This window comes from Rutilus rutilus, assembly GCF_951802725.1.
Source record: "Rutilus rutilus genome assembly, chromosome: 3".
NCBI lineage: Eukaryota > Metazoa > Chordata > Actinopteri > Cypriniformes > Leuciscidae > Rutilus > Rutilus rutilus.
In genome coordinates this window covers 55,935,264-55,948,914 of record NC_140211.1, presented here as the reverse complement: position 1 = coordinate 55,948,914, position 13,651 = coordinate 55,935,264, and the positions used below count along the sequence as shown (strand labels likewise).

The following is a 13,651-nucleotide window of genomic DNA, read 5'->3' as shown; positions in this document are numbered from 1 at the left end:
TGTGTTGATTTAATCACAAAACTAAAAATCATTAACAAGACCTTTGTCTCAAAACATTATTCATTAATTTGATTGATTCTCATTTGCTAAATACTATAACATTGCCCACGATCGCGTCAAGAATCAGCCAAATTTCTTAGACAATGTTTAGAAAAGTGCAACGGCGAGTTTAATAAAAATGAATAAAATCAAATGTGCCTTTAGCCCCATTGTAACCTACATCTTATTGGCAAGTCGACAGGTATGCATTGTTTAAATTTAAGAAAGTCTTTAGTAGTGAAAATTGACTCGTTAAACACCAGAACCTCCATTAAACGAGTCAGTTTACAGGGCGCTTGTGTCTTTCAGCCAAGGATTTCTAAATATATCTGCACTCCTCTTCCCTCACAAGAACCATAAGAACACTGTGAACTCACATCACTAGAAAGATCTTAAATATATGACGTCAGTTCTGCCAAAAATGAAAACCGTGAACAATTCATTAACTCACTCTCAACCTGTCACTGCAAAACTATCCGAACAATACGTTTTACTTTCATGGAACAAATAGGAAAAGTATCATTTGAGTGCACCTCAAATATGAGTCAAAATTACACGTTTGCTTCAGCTAGATGAGTTTGACACAGGGCAAGTTTGTGAGATGTGCAAAGCTGATTTTGCTCTTGCAGATGTTAGAGAGGCACAATAAGCAATTTACAGACACTGGCAAATTAATCAACATAAAAATATTCTCCAGTGACATTTTTAGGAACTTCTATTCCCAGCATGCACTCTGAGCCATGATATGCTAAAGCAGTGCATGCTGTATCAGCCAGCTGCTGCGTGGACGGGGCAATGATTTGGTTTAAAGCTTCATGTGTGTTGCTGCAGAAACCCTCGGAAATGAACTCCACCGGCTTTAACGATAATGCTTGAGCTGATCTCACGAAAACATGTCCAGGCCATTATTTCACTCCAAACCCAAATCTCTTTTGTTTGCATTGGGATATTTTTATGTCAAGCAAGCACCCTTTCCTCCCCCAAATTCTCATTACCAACACCAAAAAACTTACGATGGATAGATATGTTTGGGTAATTTCTATGATTCTCATTGGGAATTCTCATTATACTTGGATTTCAATATAAAAATTGTAGTGTGTGTGTGTGTAAAAGTTTGGATACTTAGTGAAATATTATGACAACCGACTAGTAAGGACATTTTACTGGTTCTCTCTAGTTAAAAAGGCTTATGAATTGGCCAAAACATGTTTTTTTTTAATTTAAATCTAGTGTTTTGCACGCTTCTTTGATGGGTAGGTGTAGGGGAAGGGGTTGGCTTAGGCCATAGAAAATATGTCAGTAATATAGTGGAGCAAAAGTGTGTGTGACATTCTAATATGCTGATTAAATGCTCAAAAAACATTTCCCATTATCATGGTTGATAAAGTTCAAAAGAACAGCATTCATTTTAAAATGGATTTTTTTCGTAATGATGTAAAATAGTTCACTGTTACTTTTGAACAATTGAATGTGTCGTTGCTGAATAAAAGCATTACTTTCCATTCAAACCTTGAACAGTATTGCGTCTTTATTTGCAATACAGCCATGAGAATTTGGGGGTATTTAACTGTCAAACTAAATATCACAATCCAAAATAAGCTAAATAAGTTTGAGGTGAAATATGACCCAGACTTAATTAGTGAGATTCACCCATTTGGTTCAGGGGAAATATTATCCACCCCTACTAAATGGACTAAACCTTGAACATAGTACGTTTTCTCTTTCTGTAATAAGTTTTGCCAATCTTAAGTTTCCTCAATGAACAGTGGAAGATTACCTGATTCCTTAAGGGCTGGTGCTGGGAGGGTCTGTCTCTGTGTGCGTGGCTCTCACGCGTGACGGCAGACGCCCCCGAGTCCACGTGGACCGACCCCACTGGTGTGGGCTGAGAAGACACGCCAAAACACATAGAAATATCAGTTTCAAAGCCAAAGATGAACTAGCTCTGTGTCCCAGTGAATATAGGCAGCAACATTCCAGGGAGGAGTAAACTGAAAAAAACAGTCATGCAATTGTACGCTAACAGTATTGCATTATTAGCTTAGCAACATGCTAACATCACAGTCAATTGAAGGCACTAGTGTTGTCAAAAGTACCAACTACGGTAACAAGTCGGTACTGAAATAAAAAAAAAAGTGACGATTCCAGAATTCTTAAACGCCTCTGATTGGCCATTGCGTTCACGCGCTCAACATATATGTCTGTGATTGGCTACAATGATCAACGCTTCAAAAACATGTTGTAGACATCTTTGATGCTCTTCACTGAGCGCTTACACAGATAAACATGGGAGCGTTTGAAAGCGGCATCTATCGGCGGATCGGTCTATCAGTGGATCTACTAGGGATCCGTTGATTGACACCTGCTTTCAAACGCTTCTGTGTGTATCTGTGTAAGCGCTGGCCAATCAGAGGCTTTTAAGAATCTGTTCAACAGAGCTCAAAATGCTAGGGGGAAATTCTGGAATCGTCACATTTTTTAAATTTCAGTAACGAATTGGTACCGAAGTCGGTACTTTTGACAACACTACTATGTGGATTGCAAAGATTGCAAAAGCTACCCATGTAGCGAGGAGCTGGAACAGAGCTAGCTAGCGTGAGTGGAATGCAGAAATTCTTTCTAAAGACGACATATTGACTCACAATCTGTCTGCCAACCCAGTCGTAAGAGTAATCAAAGGTATATCCTTTTCGTTCAAACAACTCCGTAAACAAGGTCCGCAAGTATTCGTAATCTGGCTTCTCAAAGAAATCCAACCGCCGGACGTAGCGCAGATAGGTGGCCATCTCCTCTGAAAGCACAAATGAGGACAAAGTTACAATGGCAATAATCACTAAAAACAAGAGATAAGGCAAGTCTGGTCTTAAAGTGCCCCCATTATGCTTTTTCAGACATTACATTTCATGCAATGTGCAATCTAGCTGTTTGTGAATGTACAAAGTTTCAAAGATCAAAGTGCATGATGAATGGAGTTATCGTCTCCCAAAAGAAAGAATCGATTCTGAACTGCTGAAATGAGTAATCAGTCATTCGAACCTACGTAGATTTGTAACAAATTTGCATAATGCCAGTCTATGGTCTTCATCGGCTGCCCGAGAACAACGTCTACTTAGCCCCGCCCTCAAACACTGTAGTTGTTGCTGAGGCCTGGAAGAGTTTGGTTTGTGTTGTCAACATGTCAAGACGACGCAGTTTTCTGCGCCCCGAAAGCAAATCCACTCGCAACGCATTTACGAAGGATTAGGACTCGGTACAGTAAAAGAATTGATACGGTAAAACCGACGCCATCGTTACTGTTCGTATCACTGTGCATCAAGTGATGAGGAAGATCCGCAGCTGAAATTTGGATATAGTAATGGGTGTTTAATTTACAACACGCAAGGGGTAGACCAATCACAACAGACTGTGACATCTGACCAATCAGAGCAGAGTAGACCAATCACAACTGACTGGGCCATCTGACCAATCAGAGCAGAGTAGACCAATCAAAACAGACTGGGTCATCTGACCAATCAGAGCAGAGTAGACCAATCACAACAGACTGAGCCATCTCACCAATCAGAACAGAGTAGACCAATCACAACTGGGTCTTGTGGAAAGGTGTTTGAAGATATATGTTAGTTTCAGACACTGTAATAAAAAAGTTGATGCTTCAATGTACATTATGAGAAAATGTAAGTGTTTTTTTAACTTAAACCTGTTGTAGGAGACCTTCAAAACAACCCATTTAAAAAGCAAACTTTAAAAAAGCATAACAGGGCACTTTAACGTCAACAAAACAACTTTAAACAACCCATTTTACCTTCTACCATTTATTACATTTTGATGAAAGATTACAAAAGACAAACATATTTTCTTTGGAATAAAGTGCATTTATGAATTGTGCACAAGACCAGGAACGTGCATTAAGACAGAAAATGGGGTTGATATTAATTCCATGTTGACTTTAAGATTAGCTGCTCCAAGTGAAGCACATGATGTCGTGTAGGGGGGTCTCACCGGGGAAGTTCTCACAGAGAACTTCAATGGGAGTGTTTCGCTTTGTGTCCCCAATCTTCTGGTAGCGTTCCTTTAGTGTGTCAGCCTGCAAAGCACAAAACAACAGCTCATTTTCCAGAACAACATTAGTAACAGTTTTAATGGCGTTAACAGGCTGGTTCAACATACTTTGAGTCCCTGCCAAGGGAGACTACCCCGGAGGAAATACATGAACATGTGACCCAAGGCCTCAAGGTCATCCCTCCGACTTTGCTCTGCAAGAAAGAAAGAAAGAAAAAAAAGGTTCAATTATGTACAAAATAACTAAGTTGGTTGAACAGCAGAGTTGGGAATCGTAAGGAATTTAACAATTCTGATTGCCATTTGTTTTGTTAAATAATAAAAGTTATCTCGTTTCAAACCCATAAGACTTACATTCATCTATAGAACAATTCGTTTTTTTGTTCATCCACTCTAAGTCAAATATCTCTGGTTACATTAAAAACTTCTTTTTTTTTTTTTAAGATCTTGGTTACACTTTATTTTAAGGTGTCATTGTTACAGTGTAATTATATATTTAAGTACTGAGTAATATTAAGCAACTACATGTACTTACTATAGGGTTAGGGTAGGATTAGGGTTTGGTTGAGGGTTAGTTGCATGTAATTATGCATAATTTACTGTTATTACTATGGTAAGTACATGTAACATGTAACAAGGACACTGTAAAATAAAGTGTTACCCAAAAGTCTTATGGGTTTAGAATGAGTAAATTATGGATTTTTATATATTTTTTGGATTAAGTATCATTTTAAATAATGTACATTTTACAACATAACAGTAACATATCTTGTTTTTTTTTATTTGAAAGTAATGGCTTGTGATTTGGTGCCATATTTTCCACAATATAATTAGATTATTTTCTTTCATCTGAAACATGCTGCTACTTCTATTACAAAGCACCTTCTAAAAATGCATTATTTTATACAATATTTTATACACACACACACAAAACGTGAAAAGCGGACACATTTGGATTTGTGCCGAATGAGAGATTTGTGAACCGAAAATAAATGTCCGTTTAACCCCCATTATATTCTCTTATTTTTCATTCCTGTTCTGAGAAACCATTACATTTAAAGGATTTGTTGTGGAGTGAGAGCAAATAAAATACATTTCATGATGTGGAATGTGCAACTGCACTGTGTTGTATAAATATGAATATAATCATATTTAATTATTAAACATCAAATGATTTCAGTAATACTTTACAATAAGGTTCATTAATTAACACTAGTTAACTACCTTAGTTAACACGAACTAAGAATGAACAATACTTCTTAAAAGCATGTATTAATCTTAGTTAATATACCGGACCGAGACTACCTCTTTTCGTCTGACCAAATTTCCTCTGTTTGATCCGGATCGTGGTCCGGGGGAGGTTTCACACCTGTAATTTTGATTCGGATCGAACTGAAAAGTCCAAAAATCCGGACCAAACAAGGGTAGGTGTGAAAGGGCCCTAAGAGTTATGACCCTAAATCTCATCAAACTGAGGACAGCATAACCAATGTGATAAAGTGATTTTTTTCCACTGTATTATCTTGGGCCGCCCATTTTCCCCCTCATCACATTCAGTTCAGACGGCACACTCACAACTCAGACGCTATCATGACTGAGACGCTATAGATTCAATGCAACATCAAAAGAACCAAACATGTTCTTTAAAAGAACTGGTTCATGAATCCCAACCCTATTAAACAGCCAATCAAGACGCCACTTAAAGCGTGGAGATGGTGACATGCTAACTTTAATGTCAAGTCCATTTCAGGATCAGACTAGGGAGGTATCCAACACTTACCTTTCCCTAAGTGTGTGTTAATAGACATGTATCGAGCTGTGCCCGTAAGGCTCTTGTGCTCCCGGTAAGGAATGTGTTTTTTGGTTTCTGGGTCAATGTATTCTTTCGCAAGGCCAAAGTCTATGATGTGAATGATGTGCTCCTTCTTGTTTCCTTGCCGTCCGATGAGGAAGTTCTCTGGCTTCACGTCCCTATAGATGAGGTTTTTAGAGTGCACATATTCCATGCGGGAAATCTGGGGAATTGAGCAAAGGATGCAAATTACACACTTGCACTGCAAAGCATCAGAAGGACGACTTCTCACCCAGGTGTGACACACTCACCAGCTGAATGGCGATCATCAGGACGGTCTTGAGGGAGAATGTTCGGTCACACAGGTCAAAGAGATCCTCGAGACTGGGGCCGAGCAGCTCCAGAACCATGGCGTTGTATTTCCCACAGGGCCCAAAATAGAAGACCTGAGGCAGACCCTCTACTGTTAAAAACACAAAACAGAGCATTAATCACACAAGTCATGACATTCTCTCTTTAACTCTCTCCCCCGCCAGCGTTTTTGTTTTGTTTTTTAAAGTTAAACCTCCAACATTTTTGATCATTTTCATAATTATTTTCATAATTTCATGGCCCCCAGAGTTTTGTTGTATAAATATCTAAACATGCAATATATCAAAAGAAAGAACAGAGCCTTTCATAATAATAATAAAAAACTTCATGCTTTTTTTTTTGTAATCAACACTTGAATGTGGGAAAGTTTCATTAAAAAAAAAGCTGCGAAATTCTGTCAATGGCATGGAAGCGTTTTCTCATAAATGTCTCATAAATGTCTCAAATGTCCCATAAATGTCAAGTGTGTATTTTTTAAATAAAATCAAGACTATATATTATGGATTAAAGTGACGTATTTCTGCAACAACTGCATACCAGTACTGAGAGAACTATGAAAATGGAGTAATACGTAAATGAAACTGGCTTTGCCTGAACACTTGTGATCCCACATGATTATGCCAAGAGATCAATATTAGCAAAATTAGCAGAATTGAGTGCAAAAACAGGTCCAGTGTCTGTATTCAACAGTGTAGCGACACACGAAGCACAGCTCACACAGACCCAAGCAGCTTTCTGCTGGTCAACGTGGCAAAATTCGAGTGATCAACTTGAACATGAGCTAAATCTGCGTGGGCAACCATTTCGCCCTCACGCGAAACTCCAGATTGCACGGATTCCTACTGGAATGACTGGATTTCGTCCCGCAAAACTTGGAAAAATGGTGTGACCGTACCTTAAAGCGGCCGAACCCCATGGCATGTCTGCTGTGAAACGCAATAATTAATAGCTAAAAGAAATACATGTGTCTGTAAACTGTGTGCATCTTCAGAGGGTGATGTGGGTAGCTGCTCATTGTGTGGTGGTGTGTTGTAACACCCCTGAGAATAGAGCGCACTGTTGGCCTGCCGATGACTCATCTTGTGTTCAGACTGCACATAACACACACACACACACACACACACACACACTCAGTTGTTGGTTTCTATCTCTGCTGATTAACAGTTTTCACAAGCTTTCTATCGGCACTCCACTGCTAGATGCTACTGGAAAGTGGGAGTGGGAATTCAAAGAGTGGGAGGAAATTCATATAGAAATGTAAAATATCTCTCAAAAAGTGAACATTTTATGAAATGTGTAATTCAAAAAAAAATGCATCAGTCAAAAGTGATTTGAGAAATGCACAATATGCATAAAATATGACCAGAAATAAACTGGTATCAAACATTAACATCCACTTCCCAAGAGTTTAAATTTGCTGTCATTCGCAAAGTGCATTTCCCTTGTTTGTTAATTATACATTTTAGCGAATTTGACCTTGTTTTTAGCTACCAATAATCATGATTAAGGCTGCGCATAATTTATGAGTAGAAATGCACAATATGCATGCAACACGTACATATTATTATTATTATCATCATTAAAAAGGGTAAAAACAGGGAGATCTCGCCAATCTACATTCAAAATGTCCAAATTCTGATTTGGGCATTTTAATTTTAGGGGAAAATGAATTAATTAACTGAAAATGTATGAACTCTTTAATAATAACTAATAATAAATTACATTTTAGTAGGTTTTATGAACTAAATATGTCGGTCACATAGTTTTTTTGGTTGGTTACGGCATCAATGCCGTGGTCTCAGAGCTTGTGATCACACCAACGCCAAAACGACTCAAATCCAATTATTTTAATGGGAATCCTTGTGATTTTTTCTTCTATAATTGAAAATATCATCATTAAAAAAATAATTTAAAAAAAAGTAAAAACAGGGAGATCTCGCAAATCTACATTTAAAATGTACAAATTACAATCTAATTCATTAAATTCTGATTTAGGCATTTTAATAATAATAATAATAATAATAAAAAGAAACGAATTAACTTAAAATTGATGAATTAATTAATAATTACTAATATGCTGTTCACATCGATTCATTAAATCCTGATTTGGGCATTTTAATTTTAGGGGAAAATTAATTAACTGAAAATGTATGAACTCTTTAATAATTACATTTTAGCAGGTTTAATGAACTAAAAAGTGGCAAGATATTTGGGTCACATCTCAGGCATTTAAAGCAGTTTATTTGGTTGGTTACGGTATCAGAGCTTGTGATCACACCCAAGCCAAAACAACTCAAATCCACTTATTTTAATGGGAATGGTGTGTTGCATTCATTGCAAAAAAAAAAAAAAGAAAAAAAAAAGAAGCTTGCATGGAGGCCTAGGCCAGTGTATCTCTCCCAGTCCATCTCACTCTGAGTCCTCAGCGCTCCAATAAAACACCATCTGCCAGCAGCCAGTTTGAGAGAGCGGCTCAAACACTGACATCTGACTGGAGACGAGAAACCATGTGACTCAAGGGCCTCCAGTTCACACACACACACACCAGCCTGTACTGACGCATCTCACTTCTGCCACGCTGCACACTTAAACAAACCCCAGTTCAGTCGGAGAATCAAACACAAAGGCTGGGAGAGTCCGGTGCGCTGGATTTCTCATGCCTGAGCTGGTTGATCAGTAGCCAAGCCGTTCCCAGCCAAACTCCGAGATTCGAGTCCCGATGCCAAGGCTACCCGGAGGAGGTGTATCAGAGTTCAACACCATACAGATACACATTAACCACACACACAAAAGAGAACTCGACTGTTCTTTCTAGAGGAAGAGACAGAAGTGTGACCTTCGTTTTGGCCAGCATGATGGGAAATTATGACATGTTAAACATTAATGGTTCATAAGGAAGTGTTTTCCAGAGTAAGGGTCATCTTTATTAAAGATAGTGATACATATTGAGGAGTCATCTCCTAAAAATACAATAGTGTTATCATTGTTTTGAAGATAATCCTACACACTTTGAAGCACCATAAATCTTGCAAATACCAAAGTGCATATATTTGGTAAATCATTTAAAAATATGTAATTTCCATTTGTTGAAATTGTTGCAAACTAACTGAGAATATATTTTCTTGTTAGTTAACTAATGTGCCTAATCCTTATTGGATAGACATCATTGGTACCATCTCTGTGCTAACCCCATTTAGCAAGAGTGGCTAGTAGCCTTAATAATCCACAATATTTTCAGGTTATTTATATGACAATGTGTAGTGAATTACCTATACAATCATTTAGTTATTTAGTTTAGACTGGAGTGAGGTGAAACCGGAACAAAGCACAGAGCAAGCTGTTGTTAGCTAGCTGCTAATGTTATTCAATTCACATGGTAGAAAATTTGACTATTATATTAATATGATTATATACACAAAGTAATTATCAGGTCTAGCAAAGAATGATCTTATCTTACTTTTACTAGGCTTGTGGGCAAGAAAGGATGACAGAGTGACAGGAAATATCTGTGTCTAATAATTGCAAAGCCTATATAACATTTGCATATAAAATATTTGTTGATCTGTCCTAAGTTTAGCCATTTTATTTAGCTATTTATATTTTTAGCTATTTAATGAATAAATAGTGTAAGCAACAACAACAAAAAATTATATATATATATATAACTGTTTCTTTGCATTATTTTACATTTATTGTCAAGTATTTGGCTCGCAGATCATGGATAGGGTACTTTTTACTGTGTGTGTGTTTGTTTTTGTGATTTATGAGGACAGAAATTTGTATAATGACTTGGTATTTCACTGGTATTACAACGTGAACGTGATTTATGAGGACATTTCCTGAGTCCTCGTGTTTTCAAATGGCTTTAGAAACATGCTAAATAGTGTTTTATTAAAAATGTAAAAATGCAGAAAGTGTTCTGTGATGGGTAGGTTTAGGGGTCGGGTTAGTGTGTGTGTGTGTGTGTGTGTAATGGGTAGGTTTAGGGGTCGGGTTAGTGTGTGTGTGTGTGTGTAATGGGTAGGTTTAGGGGTCGGGTTAGAGTGTGTGTGTGATGGGTAGGTTTAGGGGTCAGGTTAGAGTGTGTGTGTGATGGGTAGGTTTAGGGGTCGGGTTAGAGAGTGTGTGTGTGTGTGATGGGTAGGTTTAGGGGTCAGGTTAGAGTGTGTGTGTGTGTGTGTGTGTGTGTGTGTGTGTGTGTGTGATGGGTAGGTTTAGGAATAGGGTTAGTGTGTGTGTAGGTTTAGGGGTTGGGTTAGAGTGTGTGTGTGATGGGTAGGTTTAGGGGTCGGGTTAGAGTGTGTGTGTGTGTGATGGGTAGGTTTAGGGATAGGGTTAGTGTGTGTGTGTGTGTGTGTGTGTGTGTGTGTGTGTGTGTGTGTGTGATGGGTAGGTTTAGGGATAGGGTTAGTGTGTGTAGGTTTAGGGGTTGGGTTAGTGTGTGTGTGTGTGTGATGGGTAGGTTTAGGGATAGGGTTAGTGTGTGTGTAGGTTTAGGGGTTGGGTTAGTGTGTGTGTAGGTTTAGGGATAGGGTTAGTGTGTGTAGGTTTAGGGATAGGGTTAGTGTGTGTGTAGGTTTAGGGATAGGGTTAGTGTGTGTGTAGGTTTAGGGATAGGGTTAGTGTGTGTAGGTTTAGGGATAGGGTTAGTGTGTGTGTAGGGTTAGGGGTTGGGTTAGTGTAGGACATGGGTGCCCAATCCTGCTCCTGCCGATCGACTGTCCTGCACAGTTCATCTCCAACCCTAATCAAACACACCTGCCTTTAATTTTCAAGTGATCCTGAAGACATTAATTGGTTGCTTCAGGTGTGTTTGATTAGGGTTGGAGATGAACTGTGCAGGACAGTCGATCGGCAGGAGCAGGGTTGGGCACCCCTGGTGTAGGGGAATAGAATATACAGTTTGTACAGTATAAAAACATTACGCCTATGGAATGTCCTCACAAGTATAGCAAAACAAACCTGTGTGTGCGTGTGTGTGTCTGTGTCTGTGTGTGTGAGAGAGAGAGAGAGAGAGAGAGAGAGAGAGAGAGAGAGAGAGAGAGAGACGTTGTCTGTCCGCCACCACTGAAGACCATTTTTGACCCAGGAAAAACCCTGGGGATGCTGGGTCACTATTATCTCCAGTGTTCATTTTGCATTGAAGTGGACTGAGCCCACTCATGATACCAGCAAAGCTCACGTTCACAAATCCCTAGGCATTACACGAGTCTCCATCTAGCCTGAAAAACAGAACGAGACTGAGAGGAGACAAATAAAAACAGAGGATGGACGTGGATTACATAAGCGCCACGGGCGGTGTTATGTCATTCACAAAGCTGCGTTTGAGGAATGGAGAGACGGAGGAACGAGATTAACAAATTGCCCACTTTGCTGGGAGCGCTCGTGCACAAACACTCACGTGAGCATCCCTTGGAAAAGCAGAATACGGGAGAACGAGGTACGACCGGGGAACAGGTTGAATGAGTGCAGTATATGATTATGGGCAGTTGGTATTATCATATCAGCATGTGTGTGGGATACGCCTGGCCACAGCTCAGGCTTCCCGTCAGCCAACCATGATGCGCCGAGAAGACGAGGGGAGGTGGCACAAACGTGGCGCCATCGGGATCAATCTAAGGCAGAGCCACCGCAAGCCTCTTGTCTGAAAAGATGCAACTACAGCAAACCAACACTGTGTGACAGGAATCTTTGCTGTGATGTTTGTTCTTCCTGTCTGTCAGCCTAGTCGCTGTAACATGACCCGATCCGCTGTGATGTCCATGAGTGCGTACCCACATCAAAGACGTCCCTCGCTCGCTTTTGTACCTGAGCGGATCGGATTAAAAGGGATGATCTCTAGTGCAAACAGAAGAAATCATTACAGCCGAATCAGTTTGTGTATTCTGTTGACTTCAAGCAGCAAATAAAAAAATAAAAAAGCATTCAGAGGGTTGCTCCAATCAAACTATAAACTCGACATTACAGCTGGGTAATTAGAGAAGATCTCATTTTTCTGAATATTAGACTATATTTTAATATTTATTTTTAACCAAACAGCCATTTTTGTGACGTTTACACTAGGGCTGTCAACGAATATTCTAAATTCGAATATATATTCGAATAGTTTAAAAAAAACGAATTTCGAATGTGAAAATTAATATTCGAATAATGTGGAAAAACGCCCGCGGCAGCAGAGGCGCGGCTGTCTGCTTTGCGAGTGGGGACAGGTCACAGGAAGAAGGCGTTAACGTTAAACAGAAACATTACTAAAGTGTAGGCTACTGTACTGACTGAATAGATATTGCATGAATAAGGTAGGTTAGATACAGCAGTTTCATGCACTGCAGGCTTCCACTGGTTTGATTATTTACCATTTCATGTCAAGGAAAAGTTCTATGTTTACCACAGCACAGCTTGCTCGGAGCGTTCAATGTCGGATTCGCATCTACAGCGTCTAGTTGGACTCTTGAACATTTTGAATCCATTCGCGCGTCAAAAGCAAAAGTTTGAAGCGAAATTGACGCGCGGAGAGCGTGACGCCTCATTCGCGCCGCAAGACCCCTAGACGCGCGTAAACGCGTCTTTACATTGACTTAACATTGAAATCACTCGCGCCAGACGCTCTATTCGCGTTTGGTGTGAACGCAGCATGAGCGTGAGGGCGAGAGAGAGAGAGAGAGAGAGAGTGCCTGCGAGTGTGAGTGAGCGAGCGAGCGAGAGTGAGGTCTGCGGTCTTGGCCATTAGGTGATTTACTTATTTTTGTGTAGGTAATACGTTGTCAAATATGTTTAAACTTAAATAAACTACCTATACAAGTAGTTATGTCTCTTTGTATTAATCTGTCCTGTTATTGACGTAATGCGCTTCATTGACAAAATGTGCAACCAGATGTTCGAATATTCGTGTGTTTTTTAGAGGGAATATTCGAACGTCATTTTTGAGCAATTTTGACAGCCCTAGTTTACACAATGTTTAAGCAAAGTTGGAATACGTAGTATATGCACCAATTTAACAATTCAAAGTAAAAAAAACTGCATTACTTAATGATGTTTAAAAAATTGATAAATTAAGACAACCATAAATATATTAGTTTTTTTTTTCATAGCTGTATTGAATATTAAAAATCACAATTTTGGCCAAATAATGTAGCTCTAACAAACAAGAACAGCAAACCTGGATATTAATAATTTTAATACATATTTTTTATTAATTGCAAAAATAAATAGGACGCAGCCCTAATCACATCATCAAAAATGGGGTGGAACTGACCGATTGGAAACTCAAGTGCATTAAATTAAATGTTGATTATTTTTAACTGCAAATCCCATATTGTGTGCATCATAATTGATTAATATATCACAAGTCCCACTCAAAAATATATACAGTAAACAGTATAGAGCTCATTC

The 13,651-nt window shown here is 38.9% G+C and overlaps 1 protein-coding gene across 4 annotated transcripts in view; it reads right to left on the bottom strand.

Annotated features, from left to right (window-relative positions):
- csnk1g1 (casein kinase 1, gamma 1) overlaps positions 1 to 13,651 on the bottom strand; it is a 56,430-nt gene that overhangs the window by 19,541 nt on the left and 23,238 nt on the right. For all 4 annotated transcript variants that reach the window (XM_084405109.1, XM_084405107.1, XM_084405106.1 and 1 more), the window contains exons 5-10: positions 6,202 to 6,353; positions 5,879 to 6,113; positions 4,207 to 4,292; positions 4,039 to 4,123; positions 2,682 to 2,830; positions 1,817 to 1,924 (exon numbers count right to left, since the gene is read on the bottom strand). In XM_084405109.1, the coding sequence (XP_084261235.1) occupies positions 1,817 to 1,924; positions 2,682 to 2,830; positions 4,039 to 4,123; positions 4,207 to 4,292; positions 5,879 to 6,113; positions 6,202 to 6,353 (815 nt within the window). The remainder of the gene's footprint in view (positions 1 to 1,816; positions 1,925 to 2,681; positions 2,831 to 4,038; positions 4,124 to 4,206; positions 4,293 to 5,878; positions 6,114 to 6,201; positions 6,354 to 13,651) is intronic.